The following is a 13,935-nucleotide window of genomic DNA, read 5'->3' on the forward strand; positions in this document are numbered from 1 at the left end:
TCTTAACGCGAACAGACTATAGTTCAGGTTATGGAAGTAGAAAGTTAGGCCTTTGTCTTGTTTTTACATTTTTAAGTCCAGTGAAACTTGACATAAAACCCTATTGTATGAGTGAGAGAATAAATAGTGCACCGTTTTTTCTTTTTTGTTTTATGGAATAGGTTGGCGGACGGGCATATTGGCCACCTGATGGTAAGTGGTCACCCATACACAATGACGCTGTAAGAAATATTAACTATTTCTTAAAATCGTCAATGCGCCACCAACCTTGGGAACTAAGATGCTCCCTTGTGCCTGTAGTTACACTGGCTCACTCACCCTTCAAACCGGAACACAACAATACTGCGTACTGTTGTTTAGCGGTAGAATATCTGATGAGTGGGTGGTACCTACCCAGGCGGGCTTGCACAAAGCCCTACCACCAAGTAAACCACCACCTGTTTTTGCGCTACATAATATGCACCAAGTTAGATTCTAGATAATTTCCCTCTTTACCCAAATCTGTCAGAAAATTATCTTTGTTTGAAAATAAATCGTAAATATTTGTTTGTAGGTTTTCTAAATCATAGTTATTAATGTTTGCTCGAATGTAATTATTTTTAATTTTCAAGTAGTTATATTTAGAAGGTTTATTAAGTTAATAATTTATCCTGACTTCAAATGTATATGATGTACTTTTTATTTCGAACATTTCAGTTATATAAATATATATAAACATAATAAAAATGACTGCTTGTATAAATAATGGGAATGTTTTTTTTTTCAGTAAATTCTGTATTCTATTAAATTATAGGTTAAAAGTTTTCTGAAGTAATCCAATGTTTCAATCCAATCCAAAGTTTAAATGTTTATTTCACAACCACACCCAAAATGGCTCAAATAATTTAAAAGGATTTTTGCTAGGATGTTTTAGTTGTAGTATTAAGTTTTGAGATACTGCCTTACCTGAAACTAACTTTGAGGTGCAGTTAAAACAAAATGAATTCATAAAATATTTATTAACTGTCACAATTATTACGATATCTTTTGGTGAACTTTTTCCAGAAATTATTATAAGACTATATAAAGAAATTGCATCATATATATGTTAGTTTATAAAAATAGCCTTGTAAATCAAAAGATGGTGAAATTTGTGGTTAGCTAATAATAATTCGAGGAGTTGTAAATTGGTTTGTAATAATAGACTATGTATTATAAATGAAAAATCAAAATACCCACCGAACCTGTCTACTAAAATAAATATATACAAATGTAAAAAGCTTTTCTCATAAACAGTGTTATCTTAAAAATAATTTCATGGTACAAAATTTTTTGGGTCATCATTTGATACATCAAATAAATTTTCTTTATGGTTATCTGGGAATCAAGGGAATCATGTATTTGTAGGGATAATAGATTTGTACTAATTTCAAGCTCTATCTGAATTATTGTTATTTTGACCAGCCTGTAAACAACCATTAATAAATTTTTATTTTCCGTTAACATTGCAAAAGCAAAATATTGTGATTGTTGTTTTAATAAATTATTTTTAAAATTAAATTGGTTTTACTTAAGTAGGTTAGGTTTTGATAAAATATAAAAACAAAGATTTGTTCAATATTTTTAATTTACACTAAGAAGTAAAATCTACATACACGATAAAATGGTTACGTCCGAAATATACAGTCATTTAATTTTGATTAAAAGCTAAAACTAAGTTGATTTAAAACCCTTTTCTGATCATCACTTACAATCTAATAATAAAATAATATTAATGGAAGCAAATAAAATAAATTTTGACTGAAATGTAAGTACATCCAGTCGATAAAATAAAAAGGAACTTGCTTTAGGTAATGAGTACCTATGATAAATATTTAAAACATATTTTTTTCTCGATAATAATGTTACACGGATTTAGCTTAGCATAAAGTCTGTATATACATAAATGACTATAATGGTAAACAAATTACTACCTATGCTCAAATAGGTACCAAGAAGAGAATCCATCATTGGTCCAATCCAATGCAAACTCCATTAAAAATAACTTATGTTAATTATTGATGAGCAATTTTAGATAATATGGCATAATTATAAAATAAACGTCCAACATAAATAAGAAATGAGATCAATATACTACATTTGTGTTTTTCAATCTCCAGTTTTCTATTCAATAATCTGAGCTTTGTTAATCTGTTAATACAGTTAATTTAACATTAAACCTATACTTTCCGTCACATTACGAAATATAATAAGTATGATTGAAAATACAAGGTAATATTATATAATAGGAATGAAATTTTATCGATTATATTATTAAAATATAACTTTCCTGTTACTTAACAAAGCTCGTACTAGCACCAATCATAAAAATATTAATAAGCCAATACTGGCTCATATTGTGACGAAAAATTAAATAAATTTTAACCGCTGTAATTGATTTTAAACATCATCATTAGTCAAATAGATATGATTATACATTGAAAAGAATAAATCTAGAGAGCTAAAAGCAAAATTTTTGGTACTACAATAAATATGACTCAAATTCAGTTCAATGTGAGGAGGCCAATTGGTTATACCTGAAAACAGAAAATTAAGTTTTAGAACTTTGACTAAAAATGTTTTATTTCACGAATTGATGTTTTAGCTGTCTCCAAAGGAACCTGCCCAATGCCCCTGAAGCCTGTACCAATTTTATTACAGCTGATATCAAGCCATTGTTTGTTTCGTAATCGTTTTGGATTTTCTCGACTCTTAAAGAACGCGTGCATCTTAACCGATGATTGCGGGTTCAAACCCAGGCAAGCACCGCTGATTCATGTGCTTAATTTGTCTTTATAATTCATCTCATCATGAAGGAAAACATCGTGAGGAAACCTGCATGTGACAAATTTCATAGAAATTCTGCCACATGTGTATTCCACCAACCCGCATTGGAGGAATATGTTCCAAACCTTCTCCTCAAAGGGAGAGGAGGCCTTTAGTCCAGCAGTGGGAATTTACAGGCTGTTGTTGTTGTTGTTTGTTGTTTGGATTTTATTAAGAAAGTAGTTGAGAGAAAAAAGAAGGAAAAAAAATATATATATAAAAAAAAATTTAATTTAAGTATTATGTTGTTGTCTTATTAGAATGCAGTGTTGCTTATAATTAGGGCATCATTTAGTCTAGATCTTCTTTTGTTTATTAGCATGTACAATTGTAAGAATGTATGCTATGTTAGCGACCTATGTAATAAATATGACGGCGCATGGTGCGCCATCTTGTTTTTCGTACTGGCTGGAAAAGAGTGTCGAACGGCGCTCTAACGATTCGTCGCATACGTGGTGCGCGGGAAATCTTGAATCCAACTGCATTCAAGATGGCTGCCTCGCTACCCCCGCCGCGACGCTTCGCTAGAGCGCCGTTCGACACTCTTTTCCAGCCAGTACGAAAAACAAGATGGCGCACCATGCGCCGTCAAATAAATAAAAATAAATAGATTGTTTACCGTCGTCTCAGACGGCCTGCCGGTCGCTGACGAGCCCCTGCAGCTTGCGCGCGACGCCGGGCGCGGCGTACCGCGCGCGCTTCACCACGTCGCCGCCCTCCGCCGGGCGCTTCACGCCGCCCACCTCGCACGACACCATCGTGTTGATCGCGTGCAGGTCCTGGTCAGTGTATACTTGCATTACCAACGTGTTAAGAAATAATCGCAAGACCTCCCGAACATCGAGCGCTACCAAGAATCACCATACCGTGGGGACCGTTCAGTGATTTACCGATTTCGTTATAAATATGTAATTCAGACTACAGAACTTCACTTTCTGTTTTGACATCGAACAGACTGTCACGTATTATAAATTAGAAATAATTAATTGTTAAATTGCATTACTTAAATAAACGTATAAGTTAAATTCGTTCGGTTTCATTCTGCATCCTCAACGGCAGCCCTACGTAATTAACGGTTACGACGGCGCAATAATAATAATAATAAATGTTTATTTCATCAATAACCAAGACAGTACATATATAAAATCTCAAAGGTTGACTTCTTCTTTTGAGTGCCGTGAGCTCCCGTGCCAGAAGAAGTCGCTCTTCCTTAACACATTCACACTTTAATTCAAAGTTATAAGATGAAACAAGCTATATATATAATAGCTAAAGGTAGAGCGCGTTCGGGTGTGTGTCTCTCTCTGTATGTATGTGTGTGTGTGTGTGTCTGTATGGCTATAATAAGAATACAATTTTTTTTTATGGTATAGGTTGGCGGGCGAGCATATAAGCCACCTGATGATAAGTGGTCACCATTGCCCATAGACAATGACGCTGTAAGAAATATTAACTATTCCTTACATCGTCAATGTGCCACCAACCTTGGGAACTAAGATGTTATGTCCCTTGTGCCTGTAGTTACACTGGCTCACTCACCCTTCAGACCGGAACACAACAATACTGAGTACTTTTATTTGGCGGTAGAATAACTGATAGAGTGGGTGGTACCTACCCAGACGGGCTTGCGCAAAGCCCTACCACCAAGTAACAAACCAAGTAACAATTACTTCATCTTCCAATTATCCGACAAAAAATCCAAACCAGGGAAAAGTTAATTGAGGCAGAGGCTTCTATTGGAGCCTAGAAGTCGGACAGATTTAAAAAATATAATCCCCATATCGGGCACCTTGGCGGGGCTGCGGCTGAAGCGGTAGGTGAGATGGTGGTGGTGGTGGGGCGGCGTGGTGAGAGGCTTTACGTAGAGCTGATGGCGCTCGGACACGCGCTGGCCGCCCGGAGACCAGCGGCCTGCGCGCGCCGCCCGCCCCGCCGGCAGAGGCGACAGGCTGCACTCCTGAACGTAGGTTAAGGTTATCGCTGATTTTTTTTATTTTTTATTTTATTTTAAGCTGAAACCGCACTTTAGCGGCGCGGAGCGGCGTCGATTAATATTACATCTAAATAATAATAATAATATGATTCAAACCGCACCACAGCGGCGCGGCGCGGCGTGAGGCGACGCAGCGCGGCTTGTTTGGGCACCAAAGAATATTTTGCCGCGCCGCGCCGCTGCCGCTAGTGCGGTATAGCTAGCGGCGCGGCGCGGCCGAATGTAATATACTCAGTTCGAGTTCAACTAGCAGCCAAACAAGACGACGCACGATGGACGAGGAGAAATTGATATCGATATGAATTTTTCTTTTGACAGTCTCAAATTAGTATGAAAACGAACGGTGTTTTTCAGGAGTCGTGGAAAAAGTTTGTGGTATTCTCCCTCTTTGTAGCGAGAACGTGGGATGTCATGTATCCATTTAGATTTCATAAATTTCCTTGTCTCTAATTTTTTTGCCTCCTCACATAGTGAAGACACCGCAATAACTTTTTCAAAAGTTTCGTCCATCTTCAATGTCGTCTAGCTACGCACTGACTAGGGAAAAAGCCGCAAGTCTAGTGCGTTTAGGCGAGGCCGCGCCGCGCCGCGCCTCTCCGCTCCGCGCCTCTAAAGTGCGGTTTCAGCTTAATAAGGATCTCCAACGTTAGTACACAAAAAACTTACACTAATACATTCACAAAACTTAACTTATACCTATGCACTCACAATTATAGGAGAACACAACATGCTTCGTATTTTATAAAAATATCTTAAGACTAGACAGACATTATATTACAGATATTGAAGACTTTACATAACATTTTTAATAGTAATAATTATAAAAATAAAACTTAAGAATAAACACACAATTTACTACAAATATTATAACGTACTGTAACAATTCTCACATTTTTTTGGTAAACACTGACAGGCTATCGTGACCTATGTCTAAGTCCGATTCACGGGTCACACATAAATTATATGCAATCGACATGCGAACTAGCGGCGCGTTCTTACCTAATTTAGTTTTACAAGCACCATATGTAAACTATGCACGTTGGTGCCTAGGTGGCGAGTGAGGTACATTTATACATAGTTCATGTAATAAATGTGGACTGTCAATTTCATTGTTAAATGAAATTTGCCATATCCAAATAAAATTCATGATTTTAGATCATTATACAACTTTTTAGATAATTTTATTAGATCAATACCATAAATACAGACAATATAATAATGGAGTTGGTGGTGATTTGAAATAGATGTTTCTTATTCACTTTTAAATAGTGACTAAAATGTGCACTATTGCTATTAATTTTCATCAATTAAAAAGTTTATTTATATAGACACGCCTTATACATTGAAGCTTCAAAATAATATGTGCATATGTGATCGATTACAGACAATGATTATGATTGAATATGAAATTATAGGTCTTAATTATACCAAAATAATGCATTACAAAAGTCACTTACATGCCTCCCTGTGAACCTCAGAGCAAAATTCTGCATACACTTCACATATACTTTGTTATAAAAGTTTATTAAATCCCCTCGTTCTGGAGATTCTGAAAAAAAAAAAGAAATATGTTTAATTTTATGACAGTGTCAATTACCTATATGTTTTTTCGATACATTGATTTAGTTTATTATTAAATATTTTTATTTGAATTTTTATTCGTTTTTTAAAAGCATGGATGGTTTTTATACATCTGTAGTTAATGATAGTACCTTCTTCGTTTCCCTTATTGATTAATACAGATCTATACACATGATTATCGGCGAGTGGTCGCTGTCGGTAACAACGCATGATGTCTGCAAATGTTCGCTCCACTTGATTAGTTGGCGTGTTAGAAACCTTAAAATAAAATATGCTTATGTTAGGAAATATTTTAACATTATATCATTAGATAGGAAAGAAGTGAAAATAAAAATTTATACTAATAAATTTATTTGAATGAAAGCGTACGGGCTCTCTTAGTAGGCTATTTGACTGGTTTTTAAAATCCGTTTTATATTATTTAGTAGAGGTTAAGAAACCCAGTAAAAGTTATTTTTATTTTATTTTAGTACATATTTGCCGAAAAAAATCATATTAAAAATTCTAAATTTAAATAACGCGCGATAACAATATGGCGCTGCAACGCGGCCAATGACGTCACTTTGCTGTATATTAAGGTTTACAAGAAAGTGACCTCATCATAAGCCCGGCCAATCAGGAGCGTTTTTGTCACATGACAAACGTTACGTAACGTTTTTTGAATAAATTAAGTATTATTTTCAAGTTTCGTTAGTAACCATTTTTAAACTCATAACATACACTGATTACAATAATTCACAATTTATTTTTCGCATTATCAAATAGCCTATTGAGACGCAAACGATTCAGTTATTTATTACTATAGTACAAATACGTATAGATGTGAAGGGTCATCCCTTTCTCAAGAAGAGATTAGCAGATAAGGAGTAGAATGACATCAAAATTAGCTTGATCCTGATTCTTTTTTATTTCAAAAGCATAGTAGTGTATTACTTGTATATAATTAGCTGTACCAACCTTACATATGACATAAACAGCACACATTAAAATCTGATCTAGATGCCTGTCCTTCATAAGCTGCGTTTGATGCATTATGGAATATTCGAGACACGTCCAGATCTTACGCTTTAATTCCTCGTCGGTTAGCCGCAGTCGGGTGCAAAGGTCGTTCATTCGGACAACTGCCAGACTGTAAAACTGGAAAAGATTTATGTTAGTAAATAGTTTAACATAATGCTTATAGCTATGGTAGCTTGTAGCTATGGTGGCGCAGTAATATCATTTAATGTGGTCGAAACCGAGTAGAGCTACAAATATATGTTAAACTTCACGTTTACTTGTATTTTTGCTCATTGTGCCTAACCTATTTTTTTCTGATAAATAATTATATTATATTTTCTCAGTTGGTTCTTTTATTTCAAATGTATCAATTACATATATACATATTTAGTATTAAATTGGTATTTTTATATTTTGTTATAGGTTGGCGGACGAGCATATGGGCCACCTGATGGAAAGTGGTCACCATCACCCATAGACCTTATATTACCTTACATCGTCAATGTGCCACCAACCTTGGGAACTAAGATGTTATGTCCCTTGTGCCTGTACATACACTGGCTCACTCACCCTTCAAACCGGAACACACCAATACTGAGTACTGTTATTTGGCGGTAGAATAACTGATGAGTGGGTGGTACCTACTCAGACTAGCTTGCACAAAGCCCTACCACCAAGAGTTAGTAAGTTCTTCATTATTTTAGTTAAATATTAAGCTTACCTTTCTGAAGAAGAGCATTAATGAGTTGTTGGCTTTTTTGGGCGTCGTGTTTGGAGTATTCTCTGCACTTGATGTTGTTGCATTCGGTGGAGACTGTGGCGAGGTGACTTCTTGTTTTATATTATTGTTGGTTTGAACTGTAATTAATTATTTGTATTGAATTCTTGTTCCACCACTATTGTGCAATAATGGGCGAAATTGTTGTTTCTTTTGATAAATAGTTGTAGATAGATATTTTATGAATATTCAGACAGAAATATTTATTGCGCAAAACGAAACCAGTAACAAAATTGAAACCTATTATGTTCTTTTATCCACTGTTTGTCATGTTATTCAAAATGTATTTATTTTTTTAAATATAAATAAAAATAAATTTAAATTACTTGGGCCGAATCAATGGTTGCGGTTTTATGGCATAATTGAAAGAGATTAAATATTTATAAAATAATCTAGTAAATATAAAAAGAATAACTAAAAATAAAGCAAAACAAAATAAAAATTACCTAAAAGCGACTGACCCGGTTTTATATTATCTTTGAATAACTGTTTCTTTGCTTGATCCGCCATTGGAGTAAGGAAACGGTCTATAACAGCGGACACAGGAGACTGTAAACCACCTGCAAATAAAATATTATATTAATTGAAAAAAGATGAAGCATGTCAGTAAATAGTGTATATGCGTAAAAATATTCCAATTGTTTAACAAAGCTTTTACAAATTAATTCTGTCTCTGTCAGTAGACAGAAATAATATGCCTACAATATCTAGTGTATTCTTATGATTGTATGCACAAGAGACAACATTAATTGTTTTTTTGTGTATTGCTATTCATACTTTTTCCTATTTATTTATTTTCATAGTATTTCATACTTTATACAAAGCATTTCACATGAGTTTATGAACACTTTTTACTTCAAAAGGATCTGTACGACCATAAAAATAATGAATTATAAAATTCCATACTTATATTTCTACGGCTGTTGGGTGAATCTTGAACATAAACTTCGGTAGAGGCCGGAACAGGAATCTTGCTGAGTTGGTCCCATAATGGACTGTCTGATGTCCATACTAGAGATTCTAGAACTTGTTCTTCTACCTGCAATTATATTTGATTTCTTTTATTATGGGCTTTGTATTCAGGACATTGAATTAACTGAATAAAATTAAACATTTAAAAAAAAAAAAATTTTTTAATTACTGTTCAGCGAATTCTAAGAAAAGTGTCTGTCATGTTTAAAATTGAAAAAAAAAAAAAATTTGGAAATAAAATAAAAAATATGTTTTTGTTAAGAATTTTTATGTGTACAACGATAATGACACACTTTTTCAATGAAATTAAAAACAACCATTGTTCTTATCCACTATATAAACCATAATTCAATTGTTGTGACAAAATCTGCTAAATGGAAAATAAACACTTACCGCATTAAGATGCTTAATGACGTCCCTACTGAGCTTTTCAACCACAGCTTGGACAACCAGCTCAATAATCTTATAGAAATGGAATGCACTCAGTCCATATATCTGCAAGACTCGAGGAAACCTTAGAGAGTGTACACCGTACGCATGCAGCACCACCTCTGTACAACATGCATACACTGTAAGCTGGTAGGTCTCCTGTGACAGAAGTACCTGGAATACAATGTGATTTAGAATATGGACAAATAAGCTTTAACTCAATGTCAAGTCAAAAAATTTTATATGTTGAAAAAGAGTAACTACTGAGTTTCTTGCCGGTTCTTCTCGGTAGAATCTACTTTCCGAACCGGTGGTAGCTTCACTTAATTGTTAAATGACGATTCAAAAGTGCTTGTAAAAGCCCACTTGAATAAAGTATACTTTGATTTTGAATGAAACACAAGATTGCTTAACCTATCATCAAAATATGAGTTACTTTTTCATAAGATTTATCAATCTCTAAGGCTTAATTTGTAAAAGTTATATGTAACAAATCTCCCGACATTGATTGTAAGTAGTAATAAATAATACTACTACTTATTCATTAGTTAATGAATAAGTACTAAAACTTACTTGTAATGATAACTGGGGCTTTTTTCTGTGTTCCTCCCTTATTATGTGTTCAAAGACCTTATAATATAAGCATGTGACCATATTACATCTGAATGCAATAGTTTCATTGCTGCAATTGCACTCTTTCAGGTTATTTGAGAACTGTTCCATCCATCCATTGCAAGGCCGTACTACATTATTATTAATCGTCTCTTCACTCACACCGCAATCACTGTAAATAGAAAAATATATATTTTGAATAAATTTATTTCTTAGCTAAATTATTATATTTATTAGCCAATTCTTTTTGACCAATTACAAAATTATAAGCAATTACTAATTAGCATACACCATATTTTAACAATATAATTTGTAAGTCCAATACAATCGTAACAATATAATCTTCATAGGACACTATTGTCCAAATGTATGCACAATCAAAACGACCAAAATGGCCGTCTACCTTTAGAAATAAAAAAATATTCAGATTCAGGGCAAGTGAATACTAGATCACCTGATTTTTTAAGTTTTTAATTTCATTGTTTATGAAGTGTTGAACCATATATTAAGTGTTGTTAATAGGGAAGCTTAGAGACTCACGCGAAGAAGCGCAGAAGATGCGGGGAGGGTTTGGGGCGAGCGTGACGCAGCAGTGCTGCCAGGCGCGCCAGGCTGTTGGTGGCCTCGGACACCGGCGTCAGCTCCTCACGCCGCGCCAGGTAGCGCCGCCCTGTCAGCGGAGTGTCAGGACACGCGCGAGCGCTCTGCAACACGCACACATATGTCATTAACGTCAAGCGGTTAAATATATAACGTTCCAAAATAAATTCACCTCTGCGACACGCACACATATGTCATCTCGACGTCAACGCGCGCGCTCTGCGACATCCACACATATGACATTTCGACGTCGAGCGGTCAAATATATAACGTTCCAAAATTAAATTCACTCACCGGCCCAAACGATGCGATGACCTGTGAAATTTCATCCCCCGATACTTTGTTTTTCGTTCCGATCTGTTCGTTGGCGTGTTCACCTGATAACATTTCATCGAAATACGTCAAGATCGCGTTTAAGCAATAGAATCTGGACATATTTTATTTTTTTAAGAAATACAAGTCAATTGAATAACAATTATGTTTTTCACTAAATGTCATAAGAATTCACTCAGCAATTTTATTTTTTCTAAATGGCCAGTATATAATAATACAACCTCCTTTTTCATATCTTACCTAAAAAGATCCTCTCATCAAATTCCCCTACACTGAGTACATATGTTTCATAGAGATTATTTAAGGATTTAACATTGACATCGAAGTTTCCTATGTCTAGCAGGCCTGTGAGATCATCGCTATTGCCTTTTAAAATCTGGAATAAAAAAATACATCATTATACTTATTTTATTTAATTATTTGAATACAAATGACCTTTAATAATTTGGCTCTAGCCTTTTACAAGAACACACATGGAACTTTTTTTTTAAATATGTCTTGTACTAACAAAATCTAATGAATAAGTAAATGTAGTGAATTAATTTACTCAAATCTCAATATTACTAAATTATGATATTTTCAGAGAGAAATAATATATTTTGAGTTACTATTTAATGTCTACACATATGTATTTTTTAGCTTTACTAACCCCCTTTTCAAAGAAAGTCTTGACCACTGGTCTCCAACTATACTCTTTCATAGTAGCAGCTTCAACAGCTAAGCCTTCTTTGATTTCGCACAATACTGATATAATGCATGGTGGTTTCTTTGGTAGCTCAAAGTCATCCTTTAGCCAATCGGCTGGCAGACCTGTAACATGTGTAATAATTAATGGTTTTATTAGTGAAATAATAAAAAAAAAAATTTTTTATCTACAAAATTGGCTATAAATTTAACTTTAATTTTAAACTATTAATTGAGGTCTTTAAATACGGTATGCTTAAAAAAATATTATAATACTCAAAGTTGTATTAAATATCAAAGACTCTACTTAAATTGGTAAACAAACTTTTTGTTCTTAAGGAAATAAAATATTCTACTTAAAATTTACTTCTGTTATGCAAAAGATTTCATTGAATTCAAACTGAAATATTTCTATTAAATATTTCAGAATGTACATAAGTATTATATATTACAATTTAATTTGTAGTTAATAATAAAATATTACCTTTGAAAGCAGGATTGATTAAATCAATCCTACGAGCCATGAAAGCATTGGCAAATGCAAAATCCAGACATGATAAAAGAACATGATACATGTCAACAAGATCATCAGCTGAGTTATGAAATTCTCCCTTGACACAAACGTATAAACACCATGTGAATTCAAATAATGCATTTGTTGTACATGGCTGTAACCTAAAAAAATAATTTCAACATATAGTAAAGCAATTATTCAAAAAATATCACAAATTGATGGAGAACTTTGTTATCTTTTATTTATTTCTTATATCTTATTAAGTCAGCAACAAACTTTTATTATTAGCATTTTAGTTGTCAATATTAAACATTTATTAAGTGTGTAATGTTGTTATATAAATAAATAATATAGGTACTTACTTTTGTTTTTTACTTTTAGTGCTCGTTTTAACTGGCTCATTTGTCAAACCTGAGAAAATTTCTTGGAATATGGGTTGAAATTTTCTAAAGAGTACTGTGGATACAGCAAATTTGTGTTCTAATCTTGTTATCCTATCTTTAAAATCTGTTGACATTGAAGCCATTTCCATCCAATTCTTGATTTTATTGAAAAATTGTATAAGGCTGAAAAAATATTTTTCAGTTAATAAACAACATACAATTTGTAAGTTTAAAATTTAAAACATTTAGTTAATTACTCGTTAAATTTAGATTTCGCATCAAAATACCTTATGTTGCAGAGTCTGAGAAGTCTTGTGAGGCTGACACAATTTCCTTCCACAGCTTTACCTGTCTGAACTGTAGGGGTGATGGATGTACGACATGCTACGTATAAAGCACAAGCCATCCAGTGTAAAATGTCTCCCTATAAAATAACATTTATTCAATAAAAGAGTTTATTTTTGCGTAATAACTTAAGTTAAACGTAAGGTAAATATTTTTGTTTTTACACTCAGGAAGATTTTAAAGAATATTAAAAAGGATTAAATTTAGAGTTATTGTATTAACAAGTACTGAAAACATTAAATACTCACATCTAATGTATAATTTTGTTTTATTTCTGAGAAAGATTCTTTTGATTTTTTCGCAGCTACTGGGTCTACGTTTAACTTCGAACATAGATTATCCATAGCTGCGATCCAATTATCTTCACTTTCGTCTTGTTTCGACATATTATATAAAGTACACTTACAAACAAAAATACAATATATTCGTAGTGATTAAACACGAGATTACGCGTATGATCTAAAAGTTACCCCGATCTTAGCCAATTTTGACAGCTCATTGGCGGGAAGAATATACACCTCCCACACACGCGAAACCCTCAAGTCCTTGACGTTGACGTACAAACAAATTAACATATGAATAAGTAAATGACAAACAGACATAGCTTAAACAAAATGTCTTGTCTCATTTATCTTATTTCGGTATTTGATTTATTATATCTTAGATTCATAAAACATTTTTTTTAATACAATCGGTTTCATTACACTATACATAATTGACACAAAATAAGAAATAATTATGATATATTTTTATTAGAATAGTTAATTAATTTTCAAGATATTTCTTTTTTTAACTAATATAGCATTATTTTCACATTATTAAATAACAAAAGAGATCCTTAAGAAAAGTATTTGCAGACATTTATTTA

General features: G+C 33.4%; 1 protein-coding gene across 2 annotated transcripts; it reads right to left on the reverse strand.

The window, feature by feature from the left end:
• Window positions 1-1,571: 1,571 nt before the first annotated feature.
• On the reverse strand, window positions 1,572-13,623 carry LOC124537293 (retinoblastoma-like protein 1). Of its 2 annotated transcripts, none has more exons than XM_047114086.1 (19): window positions 13,316-13,623; window positions 13,010-13,146; window positions 12,702-12,905; window positions 12,310-12,500; window positions 11,791-11,951; window positions 11,382-11,517; window positions 11,103-11,185; window positions 10,749-10,912; window positions 10,170-10,380; window positions 9,561-9,770; window positions 9,102-9,234; window positions 8,657-8,755; window positions 8,139-8,275; window positions 7,376-7,555; window positions 6,550-6,676; window positions 6,295-6,386; window positions 4,634-4,801; window positions 3,464-3,623; window positions 1,572-2,555 (listed from the first exon to the last, which is right to left on the reverse strand). In XM_047114086.1, exons 1-18 carry the CDS (start codon window positions 13,451-13,453, stop codon window positions 3,471-3,473), a joined length of 2,724 nt encoding a protein of 907 aa, XP_046970042.1. In that variant the 5' UTR covers window positions 13,454-13,623; the 3' UTR covers window positions 1,572-2,555; window positions 3,464-3,470. The 2 variants fall into 2 exon arrangements, with proteins under 2 accessions (XP_046970042.1, XP_046970041.1); XM_047114085.1 differs by having other exon boundaries at window positions 1,573-2,555; window positions 8,642-8,755.
• Between the last annotated feature and the right edge of the window lie 312 nt (window positions 13,624-13,935).

The sequence above is a fragment of the Vanessa cardui genome, chromosome 18 (genome assembly GCF_905220365.1).
Source record: "Vanessa cardui chromosome 18, ilVanCard2.1, whole genome shotgun sequence".
Lineage (NCBI taxonomy): Eukaryota > Metazoa > Arthropoda > Insecta > Lepidoptera > Nymphalidae > Vanessa > Vanessa cardui.

Excerpts from the sequence above, each read along its gene's own strand:
- LOC124537293 (XM_047114085.1), bottom strand. The coding sequence starts at position 13,453 with ATGTCGAAACAAGACGAAAGTGAAGATAATTGGATCGCAGCTATGGAT. Across the intron at positions 8,276-8,641 it reads ACCGGGTCAGTCGCTTTTAG|TTCAAACCAACAATAATATA; the intron begins GTAATTTTTATT and ends AATTAATTACAG. Across the intron at positions 3,624-4,633 it reads TCAGCCGCAGCCCCGCCAAG|GACCTGCACGCGATCAACAC; the intron begins GTGCCCGATATG and ends TACACTGACCAG.